The sequence below is a fragment of the Pyxicephalus adspersus genome, chromosome 5 (assembly GCF_032062135.1).
Source record: "Pyxicephalus adspersus chromosome 5, UCB_Pads_2.0, whole genome shotgun sequence".
In the NCBI taxonomy this organism is placed as follows: domain Eukaryota; kingdom Metazoa; phylum Chordata; class Amphibia; order Anura; family Pyxicephalidae; genus Pyxicephalus; species Pyxicephalus adspersus.
In genome coordinates, this window is record NC_092862.1 from 12,433,575 (window position 1) to 12,461,257 (window position 27,683).

Genomic DNA, 27,683 nt, shown 5'->3' on the forward strand with positions numbered 1-27,683 from the left:
GACTGCAATATCCCGGCCAACATGGGCAACTTCCATGTAAGATTTTTAAATACTTTGTAATACATGAAAAAGTTGTACTGGAAACTGTCCTTATGTATGTGTTACTATTGGTATAGATGTTACTTTGCATTAATAACCTCTGGAAAATTATTCTTTTATGTTAATATTTTATATATGATAATACTTTTTTAAATGGCAAGGTGGCTAAGTTTCCAGCACTCTTACCTTTGTAGTACTATAGTCCCAGGTTAGAATCCCAGACAACACTATCTGAATGGAGTTCAGTATCTGAATGGTTCCTTTCACATCCCAAAAAGACACAAGTAGGTATTTGGCTTCCATACAAAATTGGCTGTAAAGTGTTTTACTGATACATGACCATGGGACGTTAGATTGTGAGCCCCATTAAAATAAAGTTAGTACATGATTGTGTACTTTGTAAAGAGCTGCATGATATGTTGCCTTTTGATTAATATTAATATTAAATTGTGTGGCACTTTTGCCTTTTTGCTCAGGTTTTTTAGGACAGGGACATATTTAAGGCTTGTGCCCCTTTTTCAGCTGTCAATATAATGCAATGTATGCATGCAATGCAACAGTGGAGGAATCATAAGCTTTCCTTCCGAGTATTAATTTCCCATTGTTTGTTCACTAAATCTAAACTGTAACTAGATACAATTATTAAACAATTGCAAATTTACCATCAAATACAATTTTTGCTTTTTAACATTCTGTGAAAAGTTGATGATTTCCTTCATTGTGCTATTCATTCCACATGCACTTCCTCCAACAATGGCGGCACATCAATGCTTTGTCCTGACAATGGTCAACCATGCCTGGGTATTAGCTGCTTGTAGTAAAAGGGTGACTTCTTTTCTATCTTCTGACTATAAGGATCTTATAAATGAACCTTTAGAGGTATTTACTTATTTCTTTATTTCTATCTCTTTTGATCTGTCATTTTAAAAATAATCCTGGATACGTGTATATGACCAAACCAAATTCATCAAAGATATCCAACTTCTCTTTCAATCTTTGTTGTTGGAGGATTTATTGAACATTTGGTATAGAAGTAGGGGGCTCTCTTCTCATAAGTTTATTCTTTGAGAATCCCCGAACTTCTTCACACCTGATACACTCCAAATAGAATACTGGTTCAAATCTGGGATCAGGAAACTATTTGGAGTGTTCAAAAATAAAAAACTTTTTCTGGACTACTTATAGGCTCTTAGTACATCTTCAAAGTAACATGATTTCTGTAAAGCACCAGACATTTTCCTTTTTTTGTCAAATAAAACCTTAATCTGGGAAACAATTATCACCTTCTAGCTATGCTTGTGACAACCTGCCAAATGATAATCTTTTGCACCATGAGATATTAAAACGTTTAATCCCCACCCTAATGTTGCACAGACTTGTTTTACTTATATTTGCTTTTTTACCATCCCAATAAATCTATGGATTGCTCTCTTTACCTTTCTTAATGTATACAGTATGGTAAGACTATATCATGTACATCAGTTGCAATGAAATATAGCATAGTGCAGGTTACCAAAATTTAGCTGTAATGGTTCCCCTATCCTCTTAGATTGTAAGTCCTTCAGGGCAGAGTCCTCTCCTGTACTGTCACTGTCTGTATCCGTCTGTCATTTGCAACCCTTATTTAATGTACAGTGCTACGTAATATGTTGGCGCTATATAAATCCTGTTTATTATTATTATTATTAATAATAATAATAATAATAATAATAGTAATAATAATAATAAATGGTTGCATTACATTTTTCTTTTCAGGCATTTCTTGATTTTCTCCTGGTGGCAACCCTTACTTACTAGGAGCAGCGTAGTCACCCAAACAGGATGAGTGGATTGAGATCACAAACATCCCTTTCTTTTTATCTCCATATGGAGCAATTTTTAAAGTCCATAGAGTTGAATTGGACAGGGCTGATAGGACTTTACTATCAAATCTTAAGCAGTCGTATCTCAGTGGAATTCCTGCCTTGCTGGCCCTGAATGAAGTTTGAATCTCCTCCTATGGAGGGAGAACCACATCTGTCTGTACTGCGCACAAATGCTATTACCTGGGTTGTCGTTTGCTGTTCTCAGGCACACGGCAGGAGTTTGCTATGCCCCGGGAGCGGCTAACTCCACCAGTTTCTCATTCTCAAATGAAGGGTCAGCAATGTCACTTCTAGACCTTCCGTTCATAGGGAGAGCTAGAAAATCTCCAGGCCATTTTTACATTGGTAACAAATTGACCACCCAAAGTTTTATATGTGGCCACCAAAAAAACTTCATTTTAACTAGGCTTAGCTAAACCAACCAAAAGTTAATCTTTAATCCAAAATATGTTTTTATGTATAGTATTTAATATCTATCGATTTACAATACCTAGAATAAATCTTCAATCAAACCTAAAAATAAATACTGTATACCTAAATAATGTAAAACATATACTTGAATGTAAAATGTATACTTTAATGCTGTAAAAACCACTGTATGTGCTATTGGTGCGAAGCATTACCATCTAATGGTTCCCACCAGTACATATTCCTTTAGATATTTTTTGAAAGGTTTTTGCAACATCTCATTTCTTGTATAATTCATTTAATTTTTGTGTTTCTGTAGTAGCAAAAAAATACACAGTATGCATATCATTGTGGTGTAAGGTCTGAACTGGTACATCCTGGTTTATTGCCCGGTGTTTTCTCCCATACATGGATGAGCAAGGTTCAAATCATTGTCTGATACAGCTAACAGATGATAAGGGGTTCATTTCCTCTACTGTCTCTGTGCCAATAAATGTATAAATGGATCAAAGGGGTTCTCAAGTGAGAAGATGAGCAAAAGTAATGAAATATGGTTTGGGGAGCAAAGGGGTCTGTCAATGATGAACCATCATTGTTTTAGTACATGGAGAAGAGCTACAAAAAAGGACCTGGTGAACACCATGTCACGGTGTGCTGGAATATTATTATTATTATTATTATTATTTTTACACAGTATTTTTATAGCAACATATTACGCAGCACTTTAGTCATGTCACTAGCTGTCCCTCAAAGGAGCTCACAATCTAATGTCCCTACCATAGTCATATGTCATTAAAAATTTTGGGGGAAAGCCAATTAACCTAACTGCATGATTTTGGAATATCTGGAAAGCCTGTAGCAGGTTCTTAATGAACAGACAAATGGGTCATTGTGACAAAGTACACTTTATGGGATTTGCTCACCGTGTTGGTTACCAACTTTAAATGTTGCTGCATGGTTGATATGGCACTGGTATTACTGACAATTAGGCACTTCGAATTCTGAACTATTTTAACTTTAGTCCTTAGCTGGCATGCAAAATGTAATAGGAGGACAAAACTGTTCTCCCGTCGTTTACTCTTCCAGTTGTCTCATGTGCTAACACCATGAGACAATAAAGTCTACAAACTTGGTTCCATTATTAGTCCTCTCCTGCACACAATCTTCTCCTTTAAACTGTATTGAATATATATATAATGGTTTCTATTGAGCAGCTAGACTTGTAAAGTAAATATTGCACATTGTACTGTTGGCTGAAGTTGGCATTCATAAAATATATGTAAATGTTTCGAGTTATTTAGCACCAGGCTGCCATCAATATTTTCCAATACACAGATGACTTCCTATTTAGTTATCTTGGAAAATAGAAAACAATTGAATTGTATCTATATTACCTCCTGATACCTCCAGTGACTGAATACAGAGAACAAAAGGCAGAAAACTGCGGACAGTAAATGTCACGAGCGATCATCCGATTCTGCTTGATGAATCAGGGGCATAGGGTCTGATTTCTTAAAGCTCCCCAAGACTGGAGAAGATAGACTATCATGGGTAAACCTGGGTGATCCAGGATCTCCCAAAATCAATTGCCATTATTTGGCAAATGTTTTCCATCCTAGACCAGATCTATTCCAGGTTTGCTGGATCACAATGATAGTCTATCTTCTCCAGTCTAGGAGTGCTTTATAAAATCAGGCCCTATATTTAGGAACCGCAAGCCACCGCAACCTCATCGCGAGCACAACCACGTGCAAACACATGCACAAAATGGTTACAAAATACTTCAATTTAGTTGAATAAGAGTGGATGAGGGATGTGGGTCACAACCTTGACAACTGTTTAAATACCAGGCCCATAGTTTCTTGCCTCCTCCACCAGCCACTTCTATTGAATGGGGATGCTTTCCAACCACAGCGAGCAGGAGTTGAACATAGTTGGGCAGTTGCATTACGGCTGTTGGTAGAAGTTGGCCCATAATCCTTTGGAGATGGATAAACTGCACCACAACTGCATATATCAAATACTGCAGTTGACTTTAAAAACCACTCTTGGGCACATTAGCCGCTAAATAAAGGTGCCCAGTGCAGATTTAGGCTGCATGTCAAAAAGAAGCATTAACCTTTTACAGAAAAATGATAAAAGCGTATTACTGGGCTCTGGAATAAGAAGAAAACAGGATCTGTTTGGTATTGCAGTTTTTTTTCTGTTTAAAAAATCAAACTCAACTTTTCATTATAGAAGGACTCCGATGACAATGCAGTTTTCTCCAAGATATTAATATTCCTATGTTTGTGCTGTCTCCTAAGCTCAATTTACTAACTTGTCCAAAATAATGAAAAAGTTATTTCATAGTTTGTAAAGCTTAATCTAGAGGGGTCAGTCTCCTGTATTGTTGGTGACGATAAGAAGAATGACCTTCCACCAGAAAGGATTATACTAGTTATGTATTAATGATATCCATGTTGTGCCAGATGAGATAAATGTTAGGGAAGTGTGCTACTGACCACACAGAGACTAGACCTCTATGTTGGTTTATTACTCATGTTTGCATAAGATTAGCCTATCATGTTCATTTTTTCCATAAACACTGAGTTCAGCTATGTTCTCTGTAAATACCCTGAGATGATTATGTTAGGCTGCGTATCTCTCATACACTCTGCAGGTTCTATACATTTTATTGTAAAGTGTCTGAAACTGGAAGTGTTTGTTTTGTTGGGTACACAACTTGGTTATTAGTGATCCCAATCCACAAAAAACAGTCACAATAAAGCTGAAATAAACCCAAAATCAGCCAAGCCGAGTTCTCCATGCAATCATGTTGATTAGGGTAATTTATAGATATTACATTTGGAATTAAAAATTGAACTTTGCAAATTTTAAAAAACAAAACATTGTGTAAGCTGTATTTGGCTATGCACCCATCCACATCCAGGAGTTCTCCTGGCTTTAGTTTCTTTTTTTTGAAGCAGGCACTCATTAACAAAAAAAAATTACATTTACCTTTACTTCCGCAAAATCCTTTATCCTTCAACAATTGACTTCTATTCAGCCCTGCACCATCCTGGATTCATTCTTCATTCCGGCATGGAATCTTGCTTTTGCTTACATCACCAGATTTTATAATGAGCAGTAAAGTGTAAAAAAAGAAGTTCCAATCTCACTGCACTGGCGGGAAAATTTTGGGCATGTGGAGAAGAAGCCACCCAAAGCAGTGGGTCGTCTGCGGCTCTGGCCAGTGCACCCCCAGCGGACTCAGGAGAAGTCCCCACTGGGGGCGCACTGGCCAGTGCCACGGACCATGTCTCCCGTATGCATCGCAGGCTCAGGGTGGTGGCCATTCTGTGTTTCTGGACACAACCCACCCACTCTCCTATTGTAGGCTCAAACCTACGATAAGAGAGTGGCCAGGTTCTGGCATCATGACAAACTCTTGGGGGAAGTTTCTTCCCCTTTGAGTGACACATGGCTCCCCGCACATGCGTATTCCAGAGTCCGTGAGTTTAGTGATCTGTAGGTCCAAAAAGGTTGGCAACCAATGACCCAAAGCATAGGTATCCCAGGAGGCTGCTGGCTTCCCATTCAGTCTTTACCAAATGTTTACTTCATATTAAAGGGTTATCTACGCTTTTATATAAAGTAAAAGATGTGGCTTCAATAAACTGAGGTCTTACAAATTGCTTACCATCTCTTCCTGTGACTACACATCCTGCCTTTACATATAGACACATGGGGCCGATTTATTAAAGCTCTCTATGAATTAGACAATTCTACTTCTCTGTGAAGTAAACAATTATGAGAAAGCCTGGAATAGATCTTGTCCAAAAATAAAAACACTTGCTAACTAATATCAAATGATTTTTAAGAAATCCATTCCAGATTTGCTTGGTCACCTAGGTTCCTTCATGATAGCCTATCTTATCCAGTCTTGGAGAGCTTTGACAAATCAGACCCATGGTTTTTATTGTAATATAGCCTGACATCTAATGCCCTTCCTAATATTTTGACATCTAATGCCCTTACCCATTTCATGGTCACATCTGATTAACCCTCCTATTTCCTGGCATTTTGGCGAAAATTTCCTTGAACTTCCGATAGTTCTGCGAAATTTCAGCAAATCGATTTCGCGTAACCATCGGAAGATCAAAGAAATTATAGCAGGAGGATTCACAGGGGATTCACAGGATTTCCTGGGAATACTCCTGTTTGCGATATCCTCTAGTCCTTGGGATCGCACACCGTTCTGCACGGCCACGGCCATACTCATTGAGAAGATCATTGGGCTATAGATGGTAAATAACCTCTCGTGCCCGGGGATCGCAGTGGAACTGCAGAAGAACTCTAAATGGAGAAACTCTTTTCCTCAGCCAGTCAGAGAGCACTAGAGGTTCTGAATGGGGAGACTTGCCCCCATTTAACCTCTAGTGCCGGGGATCACACACTGAACTGATCAATGAATGCAGCTGGTGCTTTTTTTTTTAAATTCGAGCTCGATCGGCAAATTTACACCAGCCAGTCTAGCTTACGATTTCACTCGCTCGCTCATCCCTAATGTGTATTTGCATGCAGTACTGAGATACAGCATGTTTGTACTAAACAGGAAGCTTATGTGTCCAGAGGGATCCTAGGGGTTCAGGTTAGAACTCAAACTAAGAATCTGAGTTTAACATGTAGATTCTGTTCCTTGTATTATTTGTGTTGTATTTATTATTTTAATATTTGATTGCCTTGTATACTCTTTTTTCACTTTTTTCCCACTGTCTGTTTTTGTGTTTCTGTACTACTCAAGAACCATTTAAAGTAATTGCACATTAAAAAAAAACAAGACACAATACAGAACATTCATTTTGGAGGAATGATAATAATAGGACGCCTCATTCCCTAAGAAGTATATCTAATCCCAAAAAAAAGTGGTGTGATACTTTTAAGATGTCAATAAAGATTAAGGATACTTACTGTTAAAAACAATATTTATTTTTTAGTAAATAATACAATTTGTATACATATCATTTGTACAAAACATAACAATAACAATACTTTTCCCCAACTCCACACGTTTCGCGGCAGGCAAAAAAGTCTTCTTCTTCAGAAGTTTAACAAACGGGCACAATAAGTATCTACAGAGGTATATACAAATAGCCAAAAAAATTATCTACACAGTAATTAATTTATTAATTTCAAATACTAATATTTAACTAAAATGCAAACCAGAAAATCCTTCGGCCCAGCCTAAAAAAACATTTTTTTGAGGAACTGAACTGAAAAATTCTCCCATGCAGGTGATCTTTTCTACATTACTGATTTACCACACCTTGTTCTGCAACTGGTCTCGGTCAGAACACAGCTGTTGTAGTAGAGACAAGGCTTCCTCATACCCCTCAGACCCATTCCTATGATTACTGGTAATTCGATGACTGGTGGGGTGATATTCAACAAGGAGAATTAGTGATGTAGAAAGCACGGATGCCCAGAATAGTTACAGTTGAAGCAGGGAGATCCTTGCACTGCAGGTCCCCAGGTGCATCTTCCTCTCCAGCAAGCAGAACAGAGAGCCTTAAATAATCCCCATGAGAGTGCAACATTGCACTGCAGTTCTGGAGCATCTAAAGGCAAACTATACATTTTTTTAGTTCCAATTTTGTCTCCACCTTGACTCCAGTGCATTGCTGATGTTTTTAGCTATTTTGTCAATTTCCTGGAAATAAAAACTAGAGATTTTACTCATTTCTATAATTATCCTTTATAAAGATAGTATTTTGGGTCCATAATACAGATCGCAATGTTTAACAAAGTTTTCCAATTTTTTTTTCTTTAGCCAACCATTCGACACCATCATGATTTTGATCCAGAACGAGATGCTAAGAAAATTCACAAGGCCTGTAAAGGATTGGGTAAGTGTAGACAGCTTTATTGTGTATTTTTCAAACTTGTGCTGGAAAATCGCACCGTTAGACAGTCCCAGGTGCATGGCATACTGCTGGTATGTTCCCAAAAGCATCAAGTTTGTGGTTGTGATGAGCTTCTTCCTCCGGGGAAGGGAAGGAACCTCTTGGCCAGAAACTACTTGGCATTTTCAGGAACTGCACTGCAATCCACCATGTACTAAAAGGTTCAAAACCATTCAGCTGAATGGGAGTGCAGGTGAGACTGCAGCATAATGTCTGAAATTAAATGAATATTGAAAACACTAATGAATATAATTGCACGATATGCTTTAGATCAACCAACTTTATCTTATATACTTTAGTTATACTGTAAATAACGTGACAAGCTTTAGAAAGAAAGATTTCAGGAACAGAAAGAAATCCCTGAATCCCTGCTGCCCCCCTAGAGACTGTAAGAAAATGAGAGCTTTTTCAACTGGCATTTTTTCACCATCGGATCACATAAATGTATGTGAAAATGCACTATAGGAAGATTATTATTATTAATATTATAATTATTAATAATAATAAACAGGATTTATATAGCACCAACATATTACACAGCACTGTACATTAAATAGGGATTTGTGTATAAACGGCAACAATGTGAATGTAAAAGTCCCATTAATGTACATTTAGTCTAAAGTTTTTCTTTTTTTTTTTTTTTTACTTCAATATGGCATGTTGGAATATCTGTTGGCTCCTTTTGTCACGTTGGGGAGATTTCCCCCTTAGTTTCTGTTGTTAAAGCAGAACAGAGTAACACTTACCTTTCATGGGTGTAAAGCCCTTGATACCAAGTCCATTCGGTCACATGTAGTCCCATCTTTATTTCTGGGTATTGCCATCCTCTGTCTTCCTCCGGTTTCCTATTCTTACATCTCACAATCTTGCATTGCACAGGCAGAAGATCGGGTGATTTGCTTTCCTCAAAAACAAGAAAAAAAAGTGCCAATCTCACTGCTCATGCAGAGTGATTTTTTTTTGCATTCCAGGAAAGCCACTTCTATGCACAAATTAATTAAACTTAGTAATCATTTGCTATAACCAACTTCCGGTGCAATAGAAGTAATTTGTATAGTGTTGAACCAATTTCATATAATTATATTGTGATTTTCTACTGGATGAATACCATACTTGGGTTGCACAGTAAATATTGTGTTTGCCAAAAAAAACTTCTCTGTTCTCTTTAAATGATACCTATTATTACCCAGGGTTGGCACCTATTACCTTGTTACCTGCTTATTTATCATCTTCTGCGCATGCCTTAGATTAAGCATGTGCACAAGGAGCAGCTCACAGCCTCCTAGCATACGTGATGTATGTATCCCAAAAAGCTTCAGGTTTCACATTCAGTTTTTACCATGGTAAAGACAGAAGATGAGGGGTTGTCATTATATAAAAAGTTTACCAATGTTTATAATAATGTAAAAAAAAATGTGGTGATTTGGCCTCTTTAAGACAAAAGAAAATGATAAAAAAAAAAAAAAAAGTAGAATGTACAGTTGTCGCCTCAAGTGTAAGAATTCCCCTCAGTATATTTTTTTGGGTGACAAATGTAAAATTTAAGCTTTAATAGGATACTAAAGATGACCTGGCTAGACTACTGTACCTGCTGCTACTCCTCTATCAGTTTTCATAAATTGCCAACACATGACACCAAATAAAGTCTTATGGTCATAGAAGTCTTACAATACAATTACAAATGGTGTCTGGGGCTTTTGGAGACATTTTACGTAGTGCTCAGTATCCATTAGAAACCCATAAATAACGCCTGCCGCTAATCTTTTATTTCTTTCACATAATTCACACTTTCACATTCACACTTTTTTAATTCAGTTTTTCTATTTTGTCATCTATTTATTCTAATGAAACATTTTGTTTGGCATCACAGGAACTGATGAGAAAGCCATTATTGAGGTGCTGGCAAATAGGTCCTCCGACCAGCGGCAAGAAGTCAAGCAGAAGTACAAGGCAATGTATGGAAAGGTACTGTCACCTCTATTTATTATAATATATATATATATATATATTGTGCAACGTTATCTGACACAACATTGCTTTGAGCAAGAAGACCTTCAATAGGGTACTGGTCATTGCAGATTTGCAGCCTTATAATTATCAGTGGGTCTTTTTCTGCAAATCCAAACTTCTAAAATAAAAAGCTGGAAATTTCATAAATATATAGGCTATGTGAGAATAACTCAGTCCTGCAGGAATGCCTGTTCTTCCTTAATTCTGGAAAAAGAGGAAGCAAGTCAAAACAGCAACAGTTAGGCAACTGGCATTTTCAAAGTAGCTGTGAGACCTGGCTGCACCAATGCTTTTCCAATGATAGCCCTTTAATGCAGACATTTGCAGATTGGCCACTAGATGGCACTCTCGGTGTGCCTGGTGTGCCAGGGAGCAAAGCCAACAGCAGTAATAACCTTATACAGTACAGCATGACTTTTCTAATTTAATTACAAAATATACATTGCATCCAGGATTTAAAAAAAATCGTATTTAATGAATTTTTGTTTCAAAAAAATTTGATACCTTTTAATAATTTTCAGATATCAGGGAACCCCAGCTAAAAGGTACACCTACAGCAGGATCAGTATGGTATAGATATAACATAAAGATATAAATAGTAATGAGCACAGATAGAAATTTCCATCCTGAAAGCAGAATGTCTGCAGAAACAGTGAATTACATTATAGTTAATAAAAAAAAAGACAATTTTTATATATTGCTGTTTAGAGAGCTGGGCACTGCCACTGGGAACATGGCCCAATGTAACAAAAATTAGAAATGTTCAGGAGTTCAAATGGAGAAGACATTTCATGTGGCTTCATGGGAACTATTAAAATATTTTAAAAACATCCATTAAGATGCCATAGGGGTTCTATTTATAAAATATTCCCTGGTGGGAATGAATTACTGCCATTGAAATACATTCACCTGGAAGATACCCATAAGGGAATGTATAATTCCCTGTTTTATAAATAGAGTTCATGCAGTTGTATGTTGTGGTATTTATTAACTTTTTTAAAATCTAGATTAATATTATTATTAATTATTATTATTAATATTAGTATTATTAGTATTATTATTAATATATATTATATTATTATAAATAATAATAATTCTAAATATAATAATATATATATTAATAATATAAATAATAATAATAAACAGGATTTATATAGCTCCAACACATTACGCAGTGCTGTACATCAAATAGGGGTTGCAAATGACAGACGAATACAGACAGTGGCACATGAGGAGGAGAGGATCCTGCCCAGAAGAGCTTACAATCTAGGAGATATTCCTAGTTATTTTATAACTATTTTTATATTTTATATATTTTTTTTTAATTTTTATATTTTATATTATATATTTTATAAATATAAAGGTTGTTTTATAACCTTTTTATTAGATCCAGACCCTTAAATGACAGCTGAAGTAATGTCACCAAAGCAGGTAAATGCCTCACTCAGGATTCCCAGCACCATTACTGCAGAGCAGGGGGCATTATGCATATTCACTTGTGTGAATATATTTGAACATATTTCAGTGGAATAGTCCATATGGAGAATTTTCAGATTGCACAATTTTGCATCCCTTATCTCCTAGATTGTAAGCTCTTCTGGGCAGGATCCTATCCTCCCCTGTATCTGTCTGTCATTTGTAACCCCTATATAATGTACATCGCTGTGTAATATGTTGGTGCTATATAAAGCCTGTTTAATAATAATAATAGCTCTGAAATGCACAGCCACAGAATTATTATAAAGGAAATGCCCTAATAATACAAGAATACAGGATGTGGTGAACCCAAAGTGTATGACATAGTGGTGGAATCACTTTGAGTACTACCGTGCTCCAACCCTGCTGATCACAAGTTGAAATGAAAAGCAATATAATATATACCAAACACAATATTATGCAGTAAAGAACTACACAGACAGACTCTTTATCATCAGCAGTCATTGAAAGAGGCTGCTCTCTACATCGGTGGTCTTTCAGGGTCTCTTTACATTGTTTTTATATCTGATAGTGGTGTTCTCTTTGACTGGTGGTAATTTAAGGAGGTGTGCTCCCACATCACATGATCATTTAGGGGGTCTTTTACATTGGTAGTCATCGGGAGTAATGCCCCATAGATTGGTGGTAAGTAAGGGGTCTATTTACATTAGTGGTAGGCGAGAATGGTGTCCCCTTCAAATGGTGCTTATTGGAGGGTCCCTTTACATTGGTGGCCAGTGGCAATGATGCCCCCTTATATTGGAGGTCAGTAAAGGGTCTATTTACATTAGTGGTCAGGGGTAGTGATGCCCCCTAGATTGGAGGTCAGTAAAGGGTCCATTTACATTGGTGGTCAGGGGAAGCATTGCCAACTTAGATTGGATATCAGTAAAGGGTCAGCAGGGGTCAGTAATGTGTGAGACACAGGGTGCTGGGGTCAGTAATGTGTAGGACACAGGGTGCAGGGGTCAGTAATGTGTGAGACACAGGGTGCAGGGTTCAGTAATGAGTGAGAAACATATTGCAGGGGTAAGTAATGTGTAAGACACAGTGTGCGGGGGTCAGTAATGTGTGGGACACAGGATACAGGGTCAGTAATGGGTGAGAAACAGAGTGCAGGGGTCAATATTGTGTAAGAAACAGAGTGCAGGGAGGGGTCAATATTGTGTAAGAAACAGAGTGCAGGGAGGGGTCAATATTGTGTAAGAAACAGAGTGCAGGGAGGGGTCAGTAATGTGTGAGAAACAGAGTGCAGGGGTCATTAATGTGTAAGACGCAGGGGTCAGTAATATGTAAGTCACAGAGTGCAGGGGTCAGTAATGTGTAAGTCACAGAGTGCAGGGGTCAGTAATGTGTAAGACACAGAGTGCAGGGGTCATTAATGTGTAAGACACAGAGTGCAGGGGTCAGTAATTTGTAAGACACAGAGTGCAGGGGTCAGTAATGTGTAAGACACAGAGTGCAGGGGTCAGTAATGTGTAAGTCACAGAGTGCAGGGGTCAGTAATGTGTAAGACACAGAGTGCAGGTGTCAGTAATGTGTAGGACATATAGTGCAGGGGTCAGGCCTGTTTTGCTCTTTTGAAATAGGCTTCAGCTCTAAACTCTTACCCAAACCCCAACCCTATGCCAACCCCTATATATGTCTGGGTAATAATACATATTTCCTGGAATGGCTAACTGGTCCCTAACCTCTGATCCTAACGTATCCGCTCCTACTAATGCTTCCTCAGGGATTCCTTTTAGGAAGGCAGCATTTCGAATGAGGGTTCCTATGGCCCTCCTCCTTGCTAAATCCAGTATGTGTAATCTGCCAATAGGTTAAATTACCAGGCACTGATGTTATCATGTAAATGATTTTACTGCAGATACATTGAATTTCACACCATTGTCAGACTTCTCATATCATTCACTCTTTTCCAGCAAATACGCAACATAAAAGCATCCTACAAAAGACGTGAGTAACATTCTCTTGCTTTTTAGTTGCAACAGTTCCAATTCTATTTCATATTGTGACACTTTTCTTATTTTCCTTTAGTGTTTGACAGAGACCTGGAGGATGATGTGAAGAGTGACACCAGCGGATACTTTAAGAAGATTCTGGTGTCACTTCTGCAGGTAATAAATGATTCTAGAAATGGAGGAAAAATGGCAGCATGTTGGAATCACCTACAAATATTAATTGCTTCTAAAGTGACCTGCTCTAAATCCTTTTCAGTTTGCGACTTGGAGACATTCTGTTGCCTAAATGTAACACCTTTGTTAGTCCTCAGAACAATCCTTCAGATACCAGTCTTAGGTTGCACAAGGTCCCAGCTTCTGCCCATGCCAAGGTTAAGACCCATGGACCTATCCAATGCCATAAACTTTACTGACCTTTGTCAGTTGAAAGGGAATTCAGTTCTGGAAGCTGTGCCAAAAATGGCTGGCAGAAAGCAAAGGGTCGGCATTGGCATTGCTTGTGGTCCCTTGTAACTGATCCTTACCCATTGCTGGCTTACTATACTTGGTTCTGCACTATGTCCCTGTGTGCAGGGGCCATCTTGGTAGAGGCAGGGCTTTGCTTCCTTCATTGGCAAGGAGATCAGTGAGCAGCACAGTAATGAGATCACAGAATCTCACTCTAAATTTCCCAACACAACAATCAGAAGCATACAAGTCTTAGATTTCCAAAACATATATACAGCTATGAGGTTGTGCACACAGGAGAGCCTGAGCACCCTCAAATAACAGGACATACACTGGGTAATTCCATATAAGCTTTGGCTCCATAAAAGTATCAAGATGTTCCCTATAACTGCAAACCTTCACTATGTAAGTTCAGTTCCACTTTAAATAAAAAAAAGAAAGTGGGACTAATATAATAAGACTTAGTATATAATTATTTCACAATTACCATTTTCTGGAGCTTCAAAATCAGTTCAGCTCTCTAAATACATTTTCAGCTATGCTGTAAATTAAACTAATGTAATCCCCTTTTTTAGCTTACACATCCCCAAATGAGGTTTCCAAAAGACAGAAGCAGATAGAAAATAAGTAACAAATGTTTGGAATTTTTTTATTAACTCTTATGGGTTTTTTAAGATTCATTACCTTAAAATGACAATTTCATTAGTACGAAATTCATGATAAAAGCTTTTTTTATCAAAATTTTGAATACAATTGCAAATGTGACCATTATCTTAATCATTAAGTCAATAAGTGACATGTTACACGTTTCGCATAATTTGTTTAATCAGGACAAACACCATATTTGTGTCTATAATATAATAGACATGCCATGATAATACCATATATTGCACTTTCATTATAAAGCCATACATAATCCTTAATCATTTAGACCTGGTCATGTTGTAGAAACACCAGGACCTAAAATAAGTCAAATTATCCCACTAATAAAATACTATGTTTCTACTATGTCAGCATTATAAACATCATAGAATAATAACACAAATAAAAATATGTAAATGGCTTCTATATAATTAAATACTACAGCCAACTGGTATTGATAAAATAAATCAGCTTCATAAAAGATTTTGCTTAAGGAGCTCCAATTCATGTATTAATAAAAAAGGCAAATTACTCACTGTTTAAGTAACCATGCAAAGTTATCTAAACTAGTATAGACTAACAACTCCAAGTGCATATTGGATCTCAGCCCACATGCCTCCATGCTTCAAGGATCCTGGTGCTCCTCTTATAAAACACTGATGGATGCCACGTGGGTGCAGCAATAACTCATCACGGCTGTGCACTCACATCTAACAGATCTCTTCCCCTTTTTTTATTAAACAGCCCAATATGTTCTGCAAATATGGTGCCACTGAATCACCTTGAACCATTAGAGATATTTTAAATAGGTAATAAAACAATGATATATAACATCATTTTAAATACATTTCTAAACCAAATATTGCCAAAACCAATTCAGGTCCCTTTAAACCTGACCAGTTTTTAACATATTGCAGCCTATACCAACCACAGAAAAAAATTGGTGGGTTGTATCCATTGACAATCCCAATAAAGACAAGAATTCTATTAAAAACATCCCTCCAGACAGATGAGTCAGGTCCTGTTGCTTGTATTATGATGAGTATTTCTTTTATTCTCAGGATTTTCAGTCTCAACATTTAAAATAGCTGTGGTTAGATCTGCCGGCTATGTCACTGTTTTGGTAAGGCAGGCGGTAAATGCATACTGTGGAACGTATAACCTGCGTGATGTGAATTGAATGTTTCTGCAGCTATATTTGCTGTGAACTCGGTGAACTCCTCTTAGTAAAGAGTTTCAGACTTGTTTTTTGTATCTAAAGGAATCAAAAAGCCCATTTCAAATAATCAGAACTTCTATTATGTTGCCTGTTTTCCTGAGTGCGTTGGTCCATGAGACCCATCTTTAGAAGGAGCAATATAGAGTGGAGATGACACGTGGCATAGGATCTTGGCTCCATGCTCCTCAAAGTGACTCCAGCTACACCCGAGCAGAAGACCAATACTGGTGGTATAGGTAAAGTGATGGGTACTGGAATGAGGATTTCAGCACATGGTATTGGGACATCATCCTGGGGTTTTGTCCCCCAAGACCTTGGATGGTTGGGTTGGTCTCCACCAATTTTTTACTCATTTCACATGAAACCAGCTTCTGATCACAAAAATAACCAAAAGACCAAAGCAAACTACCAGCTGTTTCCATGAATCATCTAATGATTCATATGGGCTACCTTGATTATTGATTGTTAAGTAAAGAAAACTTACAACAAGCGCTCTTCAAATTTAAACCACACCTTTATCCAATTGTAACCAAATCAGGAAATGAGGGAAAAACTTCCAATGGTGGCAATTGTCATAGAGGAGATTTCCCCTCGCTGTAAAGATATTTCCACCTTCCACAGTAGGATTTTGTTACAATAAAAGAAGAACAAAATGAACCCTATCTTAATTGTCTGTCTTCTTGGTAGGCAAATCGGGATGAAGGCTTAGAAATTGATGAAAGACGTGCCGGTGAGGATGCTCAAAGGCTTTATGAAGTAAGTAATTAAGTATCTCTGAAATGAGATGTACAATGCTATGAATATATGAACTAAAACCCAGAATTCCAGGATGTGGGCTAATCAAGCAGTCCAGTTGCCCCAGCTCGTTGTTTTTCCTTGTATGGCCATGATAATGGATCACTTTCCCGTCAGGTTATTATTGTTGTCTGGGTGCCCTGTTATTGCCATTGTTACAGGACAGGTGGAAAAATGTATCTAAAATTTTACAATTGTTTCTGGAATGTCAGGAGATATCTCCCAATGGTGCACCTATCTATGTGTACAACACGATATTCTCCACCTTTGAAAAATATCCTCTCCTTTCCCGTTTTGTCTCCAGAACACCAACAGAACAAAGAAATAGTGTCAGCTCTACCTTTTTATTTTTGAGTGAAATTTCCCTTGCAATGTGACAATTCACTCTATGTGAATAACATATATTGTTAATGTCTTATTGCTTTTGATTTTTTTGTAGGCTGGACAAGCTCGATGGGGTACCGAGGAATCCGAGTTCAATGTTATTCTCGCAACAAGGAACTACATGCAGCTTAGAGCCATATTTAAAGCCTATGAGATTGTAAGTATCACATAAACATGGAATGATTCCTTTGTCCACTTATCTACTACACGTTACACTTTCACTTACACTTTGCTCCTCTGGGTTAAATAGGTTGCATTGAAACCCAACATCACATTCAATTTTTAATCTAAACCCTGAGCAGGATAATTTTAGCTTTAGATACGTTATTTTATTTTTTTTTTTTAATCTCTGCTGTAAAGTAAATTCCTGCAGCCCAAAAGAAAGTTTTTTTTTGGTTGTCCAGAATAGTACAGCTTTTGCTGGCTGACTCCAAACATGAGCACTGCGCGACTGATAAACGCCCCTACCACTGGTGTTGTGTTTCTGCACCCTTTCTGTTTGCCTGTTCACAAAACAAAGTATCTGTGTCCATAATGGACCGGATTTACACATGGTCCAGCCATCATAGCCCATAAAGTCAATAGAGATGTACACATATGCCTTTGAAATAAATTTTAAAATATTGGGGAGTGACGTTAAATAATTTTATGGCCCTTTCTCTTTTATTAGCTGCATGGCAAAAACATTGAAGATGTGATTAAAAATGAAACATCGGGAAATCTGAAATCAGCTTATCTGACAATAGGTAAGTTCTGGTAGGAAAATATTGTTTGCTTATGTTTGGTGGATTAGGCTGTATATGTATGGGAATGCAAAGTATGAGTAGGGAGGAATCATGCATTGCTCACTGGGAAATGCATAAAATATCGGGTTGGAAACCAGAAATTGCCTCCCGCTAAAAGTCTATTATACATGGTGGACCTGTAAGTGGTACTTGACCTGCTTTAGGGCTGTGAAAATAATTACATTTCCCCAATGTCTCTTCTGCTTGTGGATAATATATTGTGCTCACCTTTTTGGTCTTCTTCTTTTTTTTCTGCTACTTAAAGAAAGTATCCTGGTATGTAATTGGCACTGACCATACTGTTCCCTGATCAGGGTAACACAGACTTTTTTGCCCTTTAACCCCCCCTTCCAAACTTCCCACCCTCCACTTGCCCACCAGCTCCCCTTTCAAAACCTAGCCCCAAAGAATCCAACTGACACCAAATTTGAACTTAAAATAGCTGGCAAGCAGCCAATTCAATAAATAACACATTAAATAAACAACATTTCAAATATATAAAAAACAAATAACTTAATAACATGTATAAACCAACCTACATAAATACCAGGAATGAATTACCCTTTCCCCATTATCATAATATAACATTACCCTATTTACTGTATAAAATTTAATAAAACTCCCTGTTATAAACTCCAACAACCAGGCTGCAGACCTGATAAAGCAAGGTCCGTACCACCACCAGCTTTCCTCTTCCCACCATCACAAACAGGCCCCTAGCTGCCCAGGATCGCCTCAGGGGCCAATGACCATACTTAATTTAAATAGGGACCCCACCACCAAGAATCCCCCTTACCAAATCTCACCATTTTATACCACAAGACCCTTGCCTTCCCAGACCCCAACTACCTAAACCAAAGAACAGCCCACCACCCACCTACCTCCTTATAGGGATAGGTGGGTGGGAAATTTTTCCTTCCTAAAAAGAGACCTCCCACTTCCGGTACAACCCCTCTTAAACGTTCTAACTACCCTCCCTTTTGACCTTCTAACCAATCCTCAACTCCACTCCCCCTGATCAATTCCTTAACCCTTACCTCCCAGCAAGGAGGTACACCTCCTTGCTGTGTACCTTGTCATGCAGGCCCTGCACCTATATTTTCTAGCTTTGGGCCTCTCTTATTTCGTTGAACCTAACCAGGTCTAACAGCCCGTATTAGCCACCTTCCTTCACCTATCGGCCCCTAAGCCCATGGCATTAAGATGGGGAAAAGAAACAACTCACCTGTATGTCTGTGGAGGTTACCATTTATTCAGGTCATTGTATGTCTAGTAGTAGCTGGTCCAATTCAAGTGGACTTGTTCTTGTAATTGTGAAGAAGTTTTGCAGCATTCCAAGCTGCTTCATCAGTTCTACCAGTGTAGGAAATCCCCCAGCATTTATATTCACCTAGCACAAACATCTTAATCCAATCACCATGGAGTGTGACACTGCAGATGTTGATTGTCCAGGAATAGAAGGCGCTGGTCCAGCAAGATTTATGGTCCAAGTTCATGCAGTCCATTGTCTTCTCGCCCGCAAAGCAGTGAGGCTGTAGTATAAGGCCATCCATGGAAATGCTCTAGCTGGAGATCACTCATTAGGTTGTCGTTGGCTTTACTTAGTCAACTTCAACTGTTTCTGTAAGGTTCCTTTCCCACTGTGCTGGCCATGACTGGACCTGTTGCCCTCATTATTCCCTATTGTAAAGTTGCCAGTTTCAGCAGTTTAAAAGATCTCCCGTCATCACTTGGCAAATGCTGCAGAAAAGGAACATACATTGGACTAGTAAGCTTGGCACTAACTCAGAATCTACCATCCAGGATTACTCTACACATACAAGTCCAGTGTATGGTTCTCTTCTGCAGTATCTGCCAAGACCTGATGAAGGGAGATCATTTGAGCACGTGTTGGCTTTCATTGATTGTGACTTTAAGTAACAAAATTTTCTGGACTTTACAAAACACTTTGGCATTTTCTGTGGTGCACATCACTGTTGGGGCAATTCATTCCACTGTTTTGTATAGATGACCATTGCTAATGGAGCAAAGTGCTAGGTTATCCAAAATTTGTCAGGTAACCCCAGAGGGGAAGAAGGGATCTCCCTACTTTAGAGAGACTTCCCCTCAGTTCTTGTATCTCAGGGACAGGGAGTGCTCTTCAACCCCCCTAGCGGTAATCCCGCTTTGACTCGATGTGGATTTTCCATTCAAAAAGCGGTAATCCCGAGTCACACTCAGGATCACATAAACATTAAAAAAACACTTACCTTATTCCCTTGTTGTCCCTGGCGTCCTGCTGGTCCCTGCAGGTCCTCAGGACACGTTTTCTCCCTCCGAGAGAAAGCTGCTTCAGCCGGCGAATGCAGAGACGATCTCCGGGGTTTACAGGTGACGTTGGTGCATGCATCAGTGCGGGCGGGAGGAGCGGCAGGAAATTTAAATATTTTTGTATTGGATTTAATACAAAATAGCTATATTGAGTCCAATACAAAGAAATCTTGCTATAATATAAATTATATTATATATATATATTATACAATCTACTCTTAAGTTATATTACGTTTCACTATTTTTTATTTTTTTTTACAGATTTTTGTGTTTTTTTAATTTAAAGTTTATTATTAAATATTAAACATAATTTGGGGAGTTATACCTAAGAAATATAGGCCTACAATGTAAAATACATTTCCATGCAAAAAAATGTAAAGCTCTTTGCATGAAAAAAAAGACAGAATTAGAACGCTAGGGGGGTTAAAGCCTATTTTTTTTCTATTAGAAAGTTAAAACATTTGCCATTTGTTTATTTTTGCCTTTCATTTCTTGTTCTTGGGATCTCCATATAAGAAATAGCCGGTGCAGCCAGGAAAGGCACAGACAGCAATAAAACTATTGTCAGTGCTCTAACCCTTCTATACTACATAACATATGTTTTTGGTTTTGCCTGCGTCCCCAATGGAGACATTACCCATCACTTCCTGCCCTAAGAGGAAATAAAATATCCTCAACAAGCACAGAGAGCAATAAAAATTTGATGAAATCCCCAACCATTTCCCAGTCTACTAAAAGCTAAATAAAAAGCTTATTTGGCTGACATTATGCTATAACAATCATTCAGGACAAACTCCACTCACATCAGCGGGCATCGGTACAAGGTGCGGTGACATGTGAGTCATACACAGGCATGACAGGTCAGGAATTCTGTTTTTTGGAATTGATTTGCTAATATGTCAGCACAGTCTCACGCATTACTTGCCCCCCTTTTGACCCAGTCAGTGTCTTCTCTGGAAATTCTCAGAGGAATTCCACTCATATCTGACTCCAAATAAATGTAATTATTGGGACGGAATAAAAATAATTCATGCTCACGATGACATGCTTTGGGCTGTAACAAGTAATCATAAAATATTACAAGGATTTGCAGGGAGAGATAGTAAAGACTAATGTATGAAAAGTAAAGTATAAGGTGCTTCACCCATAGCAATGCAGCAACAATAACTGATTCTATAACAGCTAAAGCTGAACTACTGGCAGATATAAAAGTTACAGTTTGGTGCAACTCTGTGTATAATATTACATCATTTCATGCATTTTGTAAATGCAAACAATGGAAGTACCTGAATTTGTCCTGGCATCAGCCTTTGGGCCCCCTGTACAGCAGAGCTTAAGTGACCAATTGGTTTATTTAGTAACAAGGAAATGCTAATAGGAAGGAAAAGCAGAATGGAAGAATGCTTATCACTATAATAGTTTTCCTATACTGTTCAGCCATAGGCTGCGGATGAATGTATGACAGCCTATGCTTAGAGAAGAGGGTGGAATGATGCTGGCTGTCATTGAGCTTGGAAGACTGAGGGCATCTAGTGGAAGAAAGAAGTACTGCCTGGTTCTTTCATTAGTAGCTTTTTCTGTGTTTTATTATTACACATGCACCCCATAACTACGTCTTTTTCAGTAATGTAATGTATAAGCTCCTATTATTACACAGTATTTATATAGTGCCATCATATTACGCAGCGCTGTACAAAGTCCATAGTCATAACACTAATTGTCCCTCAAAGGGGCACACTCTAATGTCCCTACCATAGTCATATGTCATTAACTCAATCTAAGATCAGTTTTGGGGGGGAAGCCAATTAACCTAACTGCATGTTTTTGGGATGTGGGAGGAAGTCAGAGTACCCGGAGGAAGCCCATGCACACAAAGGGAGAGCCTGCAAACTACATGCAGATAGTGCCCTGGCCAGGATTTGAACCTGGGATTTAGTGCTGCAAAGGCAAGAGTGTGGCATTCAGGTTTCAGATAAGATATCAGGCCTGAGAAGGCTGGAGAATGAGTATTGGGCTGCTGGGCCCAGAATGGATGCAGAATGGATGCAGAATAGGTACCAAAAGGCTGCAAATTGGTGCAATGCACATTTAGACTCTACCGATACTATAATTACTGAATTTAGTAAGGTGAGCTTCAGTGACTCATGTAATATCACCCTTACAGATCACCCTTATGTGGAACCATGGTCGAGAAGAAATGGATATCTTTTTGCATATTAATATGTTGTTAAACCAGACAATTATGTATTTTCTTTGCAGTTCAATGCACTAAGGATTGTCAAGCCTACTTTGCCAAGAAACTTTACAAAGCCATGAAAGGGGCCGGTACAGATGAAGACACACTGATCCGAATTATAGTCACCAGGGCAGAGGTGAGAATTTATTCATTATGTGCCCATGTGTATTATCATGTATATCATGCCCTGTATTATCTGTGCACACATATGACACTGATAATATTCATAGAAAACATAAGAAACAAGACCAATGTTAGGTTTTTAGTTAGCATAGAATTCATGTAAACCAGTATAGTCTTTTAATAAGGAAACATATTATAATTTCTAATATTATTGTGAAACTTTTATAAAGCACCAATATATTAGGCAATGCTATACATTAAACGGGGGTTGCAAATGACAGACGGATACAGACAGTGACACAGGAGGAGAAGAGGACCCTGCCCCGAAGAGCTTACAATCTAAGAATTGGGGATGAGTAATACACAATAGATATTTAAATCTTTAAATTGCTCCCTGGACAATGCTGCAATAATATATCACATAGTAAAATGTTTTAATTCTAATACCATCCGAAGATCATTTACAAAATTGGGCACCATTGAGCGCCTCTGATTAGCTTTTGGCAATACCTCTTTATCAAGAAACCAGAGAACAGGAGAAACTCCTAGATTGTAAGCTCTTTTGGCCAGGGTCCTCTCCTCTTCTGGTGTCATTGATTGTATCTGTCTATCATTTGCAACCCCATATACATGGTATATGTATTTATATGTTGGCACTATAATATTACTGTTACTAATGTTAATAATGTCAGAGCTTGTACACAATGACATCAGAGTTTATGTCATTTCCTTCAGGGAACACAGCATGATGCCAGGGATATATAATATAGTAACATTTCAAGGAACTTTGGCATGACTTAAATGTTGAGTGTTCTTTCAAAGGTTACTTATCCTTTATTAACCTCCCTGACCTAAAATATCCCACTCATTCTAAATGCCCCTGCAATACCCTCATCCTTCTTTGAAACAGTCTCGGTGCTGTGTAGTTGGTCTCCATAGATGTATTTTAGGGCCATCATCCAAGCTAAGGAAGCTTAGGAGATGCACCTATTAAAGGGGATCTCCTAAGCAGACATGGCCAACACAGAGAAGATTTCACTATATGCTATAAACATTTTAGTAGGTTGTGGCTGTAGAAGTAAGGTAGGCATAAACTTAGGGGAAGGAGGATGGGATAGCCCAGCAAACCTGGGATTTGGGTCATTCCAAGCACAGCAATGGGCAGCACGGTGGCTCAGTGGTTAGCACTCTGGCCTTTGCAGTGCTAGGTCCAAGGTTCAAATCCCAGCCAGGACATTATCTGCATGGAGTTTGCTGGTTCTCTCCGTGTTTGTGTGGGTTTCCTCCAGGTACTCTGGTTTCCTCCCACATCCCAAAAACATGGAGTTAGGTTATTTGGCTTCCCCCTAAATTGACCTTAGGCTACATTAGTGACATATGACTATGGTAGGGACATTAGATTGTGAGCTCCTTTGAGGGACATTTAGTGACATGACTTTGTACAGTGCTGTGTAATATGATGGTGCTATATAAATAATGTGTAATAATAATAATACAAAAAGGACCTTAGGTCCCTGTGCTTACATTTACTGGGTCAAATGTCAGGCTGACAGCTATGTGGCTCCATGTAGCAAGTTCTCTTTAGGGCTCCTGAACGTTTTTATTGGTTCAAACCAGAAACAGAAAAGCAACTTTGCTTTGCCGGGGCTGCTTTCAGTAACAGAAAGAAAAAGTCCATAAACAGTAAATTCAGCCTCCTGGCACTCTCTTGGGGTCCCACGGATCTCAACTTTGGGAGCACATTGGGTACAAAGCCTCTTCACCTGTGCCATGTGCTCTCAGGGTGCAACTTCTCCCCTTCTTCTGCCCTTGAAATGGGATGGAGTGCCTGGCCCACTCATTCCTTCTAGGACACTCTGGGCCTGGATCCCAAATAAAAGGCTGTAAATCTGCAGAAATACAATTAGTAATAGCCTTATTCAGGCTCTGCAATCCCCTCTAAATTTGCCATCCCACCTTTCCTTCCTCTACACCAACTAAAAAACTTCAAACTATAAAGCACATAGGAACCCACTGCCTCCAACAATTCACAGCCATTCACTGGGAATGCCTAGTTTTATGCAGATAATGCTATTTATAAAGTTGAATGTAATGTAATAATCTTTCTTCTTCGAAGCCTTCTGCAATGACCATGGCTCCCTATCTCTCGCTGATATCTATTACTCACCATATTCAAACCAGTACACTCTGGGGCTTTCCATTAGCATTCAACCACATTCTCCACCCACACTTTAATTTGTTTCCCAGTTTTGATTGAACTTTTGAGTTTGCAGAGGAAATTTATGGAAAATCAAAAAGCATTTTCAGCATCCCTGTTGGTTTCAATCATTTAAAACTGGAAAGTGATTGAAGCTGTGGGTAGCAGATGGTTGTGAATGAAAGCTAAAGAAAAGCTGTGAAAATGTCAATAAATGTACAAAGTGTATTGCTTGTATTTAGACCAGGTCTGACCTGCCTGAAAATAGTAAAGTTTGTATAAGGCTAAAATATCCTTAATATGGCAAACAAAGATTTAAGCCACTTTTAGACTAATTAGTAACCATCATATATTTATGGACCACCTGCAGGATCCGTGCAGTGGGTTGTGCAAAGCTTCTTCCTATTTCCTCTATTGACTAAAAAAGAACGATCCGCAGTTTGAATGTATAATACCAAAGCTGTGCCAAAAAATGCCTTGAGCAGTTGGATTGTCCTTAAATCGGAGGTGATAAAGAAGACTTATGCTCTTACTTTATCATTTGCACCGACCTATCATCTCTCTGATGGTTGGTGGCAGTTGTGTTTATCTCAAGGGACAGTAATAACACCTCCTTGTACCCAGAAATGGGAATGGACCATTTGTGGCCACCATCACTGTCCTAAATGGCAATCACATTCCAACATATCCCAATTCATAGATGAAGAAAGCATATAAAGGAACCATGAAACATTAACTACAAATTAACTGTAGTTTTCCTTTAAAGCAACCTTATCATTAACCTCACAGAAGACTGTAAATACTTATCTGCACCTCCAGATCACAACTCTAGTTAGGTGAATTCTTCATATAAAGTCCACAAGGCTCCCTATAATTCAGAAGATATTGATTTCCTGGTCCTACCCAGTTCTCACTGGTTCATCCTCCTGAATTCCACGCCATTACTATATCCTGTAATAGGTCAGCAGGTAGAAATGGATGGTTTGAACAATGTTGTGGTTTCCTTGAAGATTTCTAATAAACCAAGTGGTTTTCTGGTGGCCTGCGCAATGGGAAGAGTAGGTATATACAGCTTTTGGAACCAGCATGGCTATTCAGAAGTTTTAGTTTTAACAACTCGGTCACTTTAAAGCTAAAATCTTTTGTTTTTAGTTAAATAGTTTGAAGAAAAGTTAGACTTTCTGCTAGGTTTTAGATGTTTCTTGTGACCTCTCTTTGGAGAGTTCCCCCATCTTTTACCCCAGGCCAGAAAAAAAAAGGAAATAATATGGCTATCAGGGAACAGACAGAAATCAAAATTTCTCAAAGTTCTTTTCCTTTATCTTATGATTCAACTGATGTCTGTGTCCTCATTGGAGAAATTTGGTACGACTTTTTGTTAATGTTGTCACAAAGACCGGACACAAGGGGGTTTCTTTTCATTGAGGGTGTGCAGGTAAAACCCCGGGTTCTAATCTTCCCCCTCTTTATGCAATTTTTAGATTAAGTTCATGGCAGATAATCAGATTCTTCATTCTCCAAGTAGCATTAGGATTTTGTGGAACTGGGAATGGTCCCAATGGAATGGAATGGTCCCATGGTCTAGTCAAAGTATATTTTTCACAATATTTACAGGGATTCTCTCATTCTTCTCAGATTGATCTGGAGACCATCAAACAAAAATACCTTGAGTTGTACAAGAAGAGCTTAGCGGATGCCGTAAAATCAGACACGTCTGGAGATTTTGGAAAACTTCTGATAGCTCTTCTGCATTAAAGAGAAACCTGAAGCTGTAGAATTTGTTCCAGACTGAGGAGATGGTACATGTTCATGATATGTATTGGTAGAACCCATGTTTACTTTGAACCTTTCGTTTAAAGCTAGAACTGAAATGTTAAATTCATATTTTATAATCAAATAAAGTTTTAAAGAATTTTAGTGCCGTTTGTTTTATTACAGTTCACATAAGGGAAATAACTGCTTGTGGAACTTTGGTATGGAAGGAACTTCAGGTGCACCAGAGCTTGCAGATGTGTCAGGAAAACATTGCAAACAATGTTTTCAGGCTTCAAAAATTACAATGTAAAAAATGTTTTTGTTACAATGTATTTAGACTTAGGGTCCCTTTTTACAAGGTAATAAAATGTTTTATTTCATAGGTAACCATAAAAAGTCTAATTTAAGTGGTCCTAAACACAAGCAGATTAGCAGTGTTAAAGAAAACTTGTAAAGATATTAGTAGTACCTAGGCAGTGATATTTCCCTTTTGCATTGAACTTCTCTGGAAAAATAATGCAATTAATGGCATGTAAGGGTGCCAAGGTACTTAACTAGGGACCCCCAGGATACCACCAGAGGTTTCCAGAGTTCCTTGAACTCTGGCTCATTCACCTCCAATTTATGGATGCCTGCATAGTTCTGGGACCAACAATACTTGGTAGAGCTAGCTGCACGACTTTAACAATGTTTTACTTGTCTATGAAGCTGTTCTTGTAGCCACCACTGTAAGAGGACATTCTTTCCACTCCAAAGCTCCAAAAAAGTTGGCTTTAGTGAAGGTTCCAGTTCCTGAATTTTTCTTCAATGGTTCCTACCGGGTAAAAAGATTGGAAAGACTACTCTAGAGCAGTGTTTTTCAACCTTTTTCGAGCCACTGTCATTTTTTTTTACATTGAAAAAATCCTTTGGCACACCACAAATCAAAAATGTTACTAAATGACACACTGTAGCTAATTCTCTTAACTCTTAAGAATAAACAAAGCAATTAAGCTACCTACTGCCACCCACTAATATGGAGGAGTATTACATTACCCTGCCGGTCACTACAGCACAGACAATGGTAATTGGATAATTTCCCATGAT

The 27,683-nt window shown here is 38.3% G+C and overlaps 1 protein-coding gene across 1 annotated transcript; it reads left to right on the forward strand.

The window, feature by feature from the left end:
- ANXA13 (annexin A13) lies at window positions 1-26,759 on the forward strand. Its single transcript, XM_072413235.1, has 10 exons — window positions 1-36; window positions 8,125-8,200; window positions 10,128-10,316; window positions 13,601-13,699; window positions 13,781-13,860; window positions 16,700-16,768; window positions 17,247-17,348; window positions 17,862-17,937; window positions 22,546-22,658; window positions 26,478-26,759. Exons 1-10 carry the CDS (start codon window positions 22-24, stop codon window positions 26,595-26,597), a joined length of 939 nt encoding a protein of 312 aa, XP_072269336.1. The 5' UTR covers window positions 1-21; the 3' UTR covers window positions 26,598-26,759.
- Window positions 26,760-27,683: the final 924 nt, after the last annotated feature.

What these genes read in the sequence shown, in the direction of transcription:
- ANXA13 (XM_072413235.1), top strand. An exon ending in CAAGGCCTGTAAAGGATTGG is followed by an intron (nt 8,201 to 10,127) that starts GTAAGTGTAGAC and finishes TTGGCATCACAG; the next exon opens with GAACTGATGAGAAAGCCATT. An exon ending in TTATAGTCACCAGGGCAGAG is followed by an intron (nt 22,659 to 26,477) that starts GTGAGAATTTAT and finishes CATTCTTCTCAG; the next exon opens with ATTGATCTGGAGACCATCAA.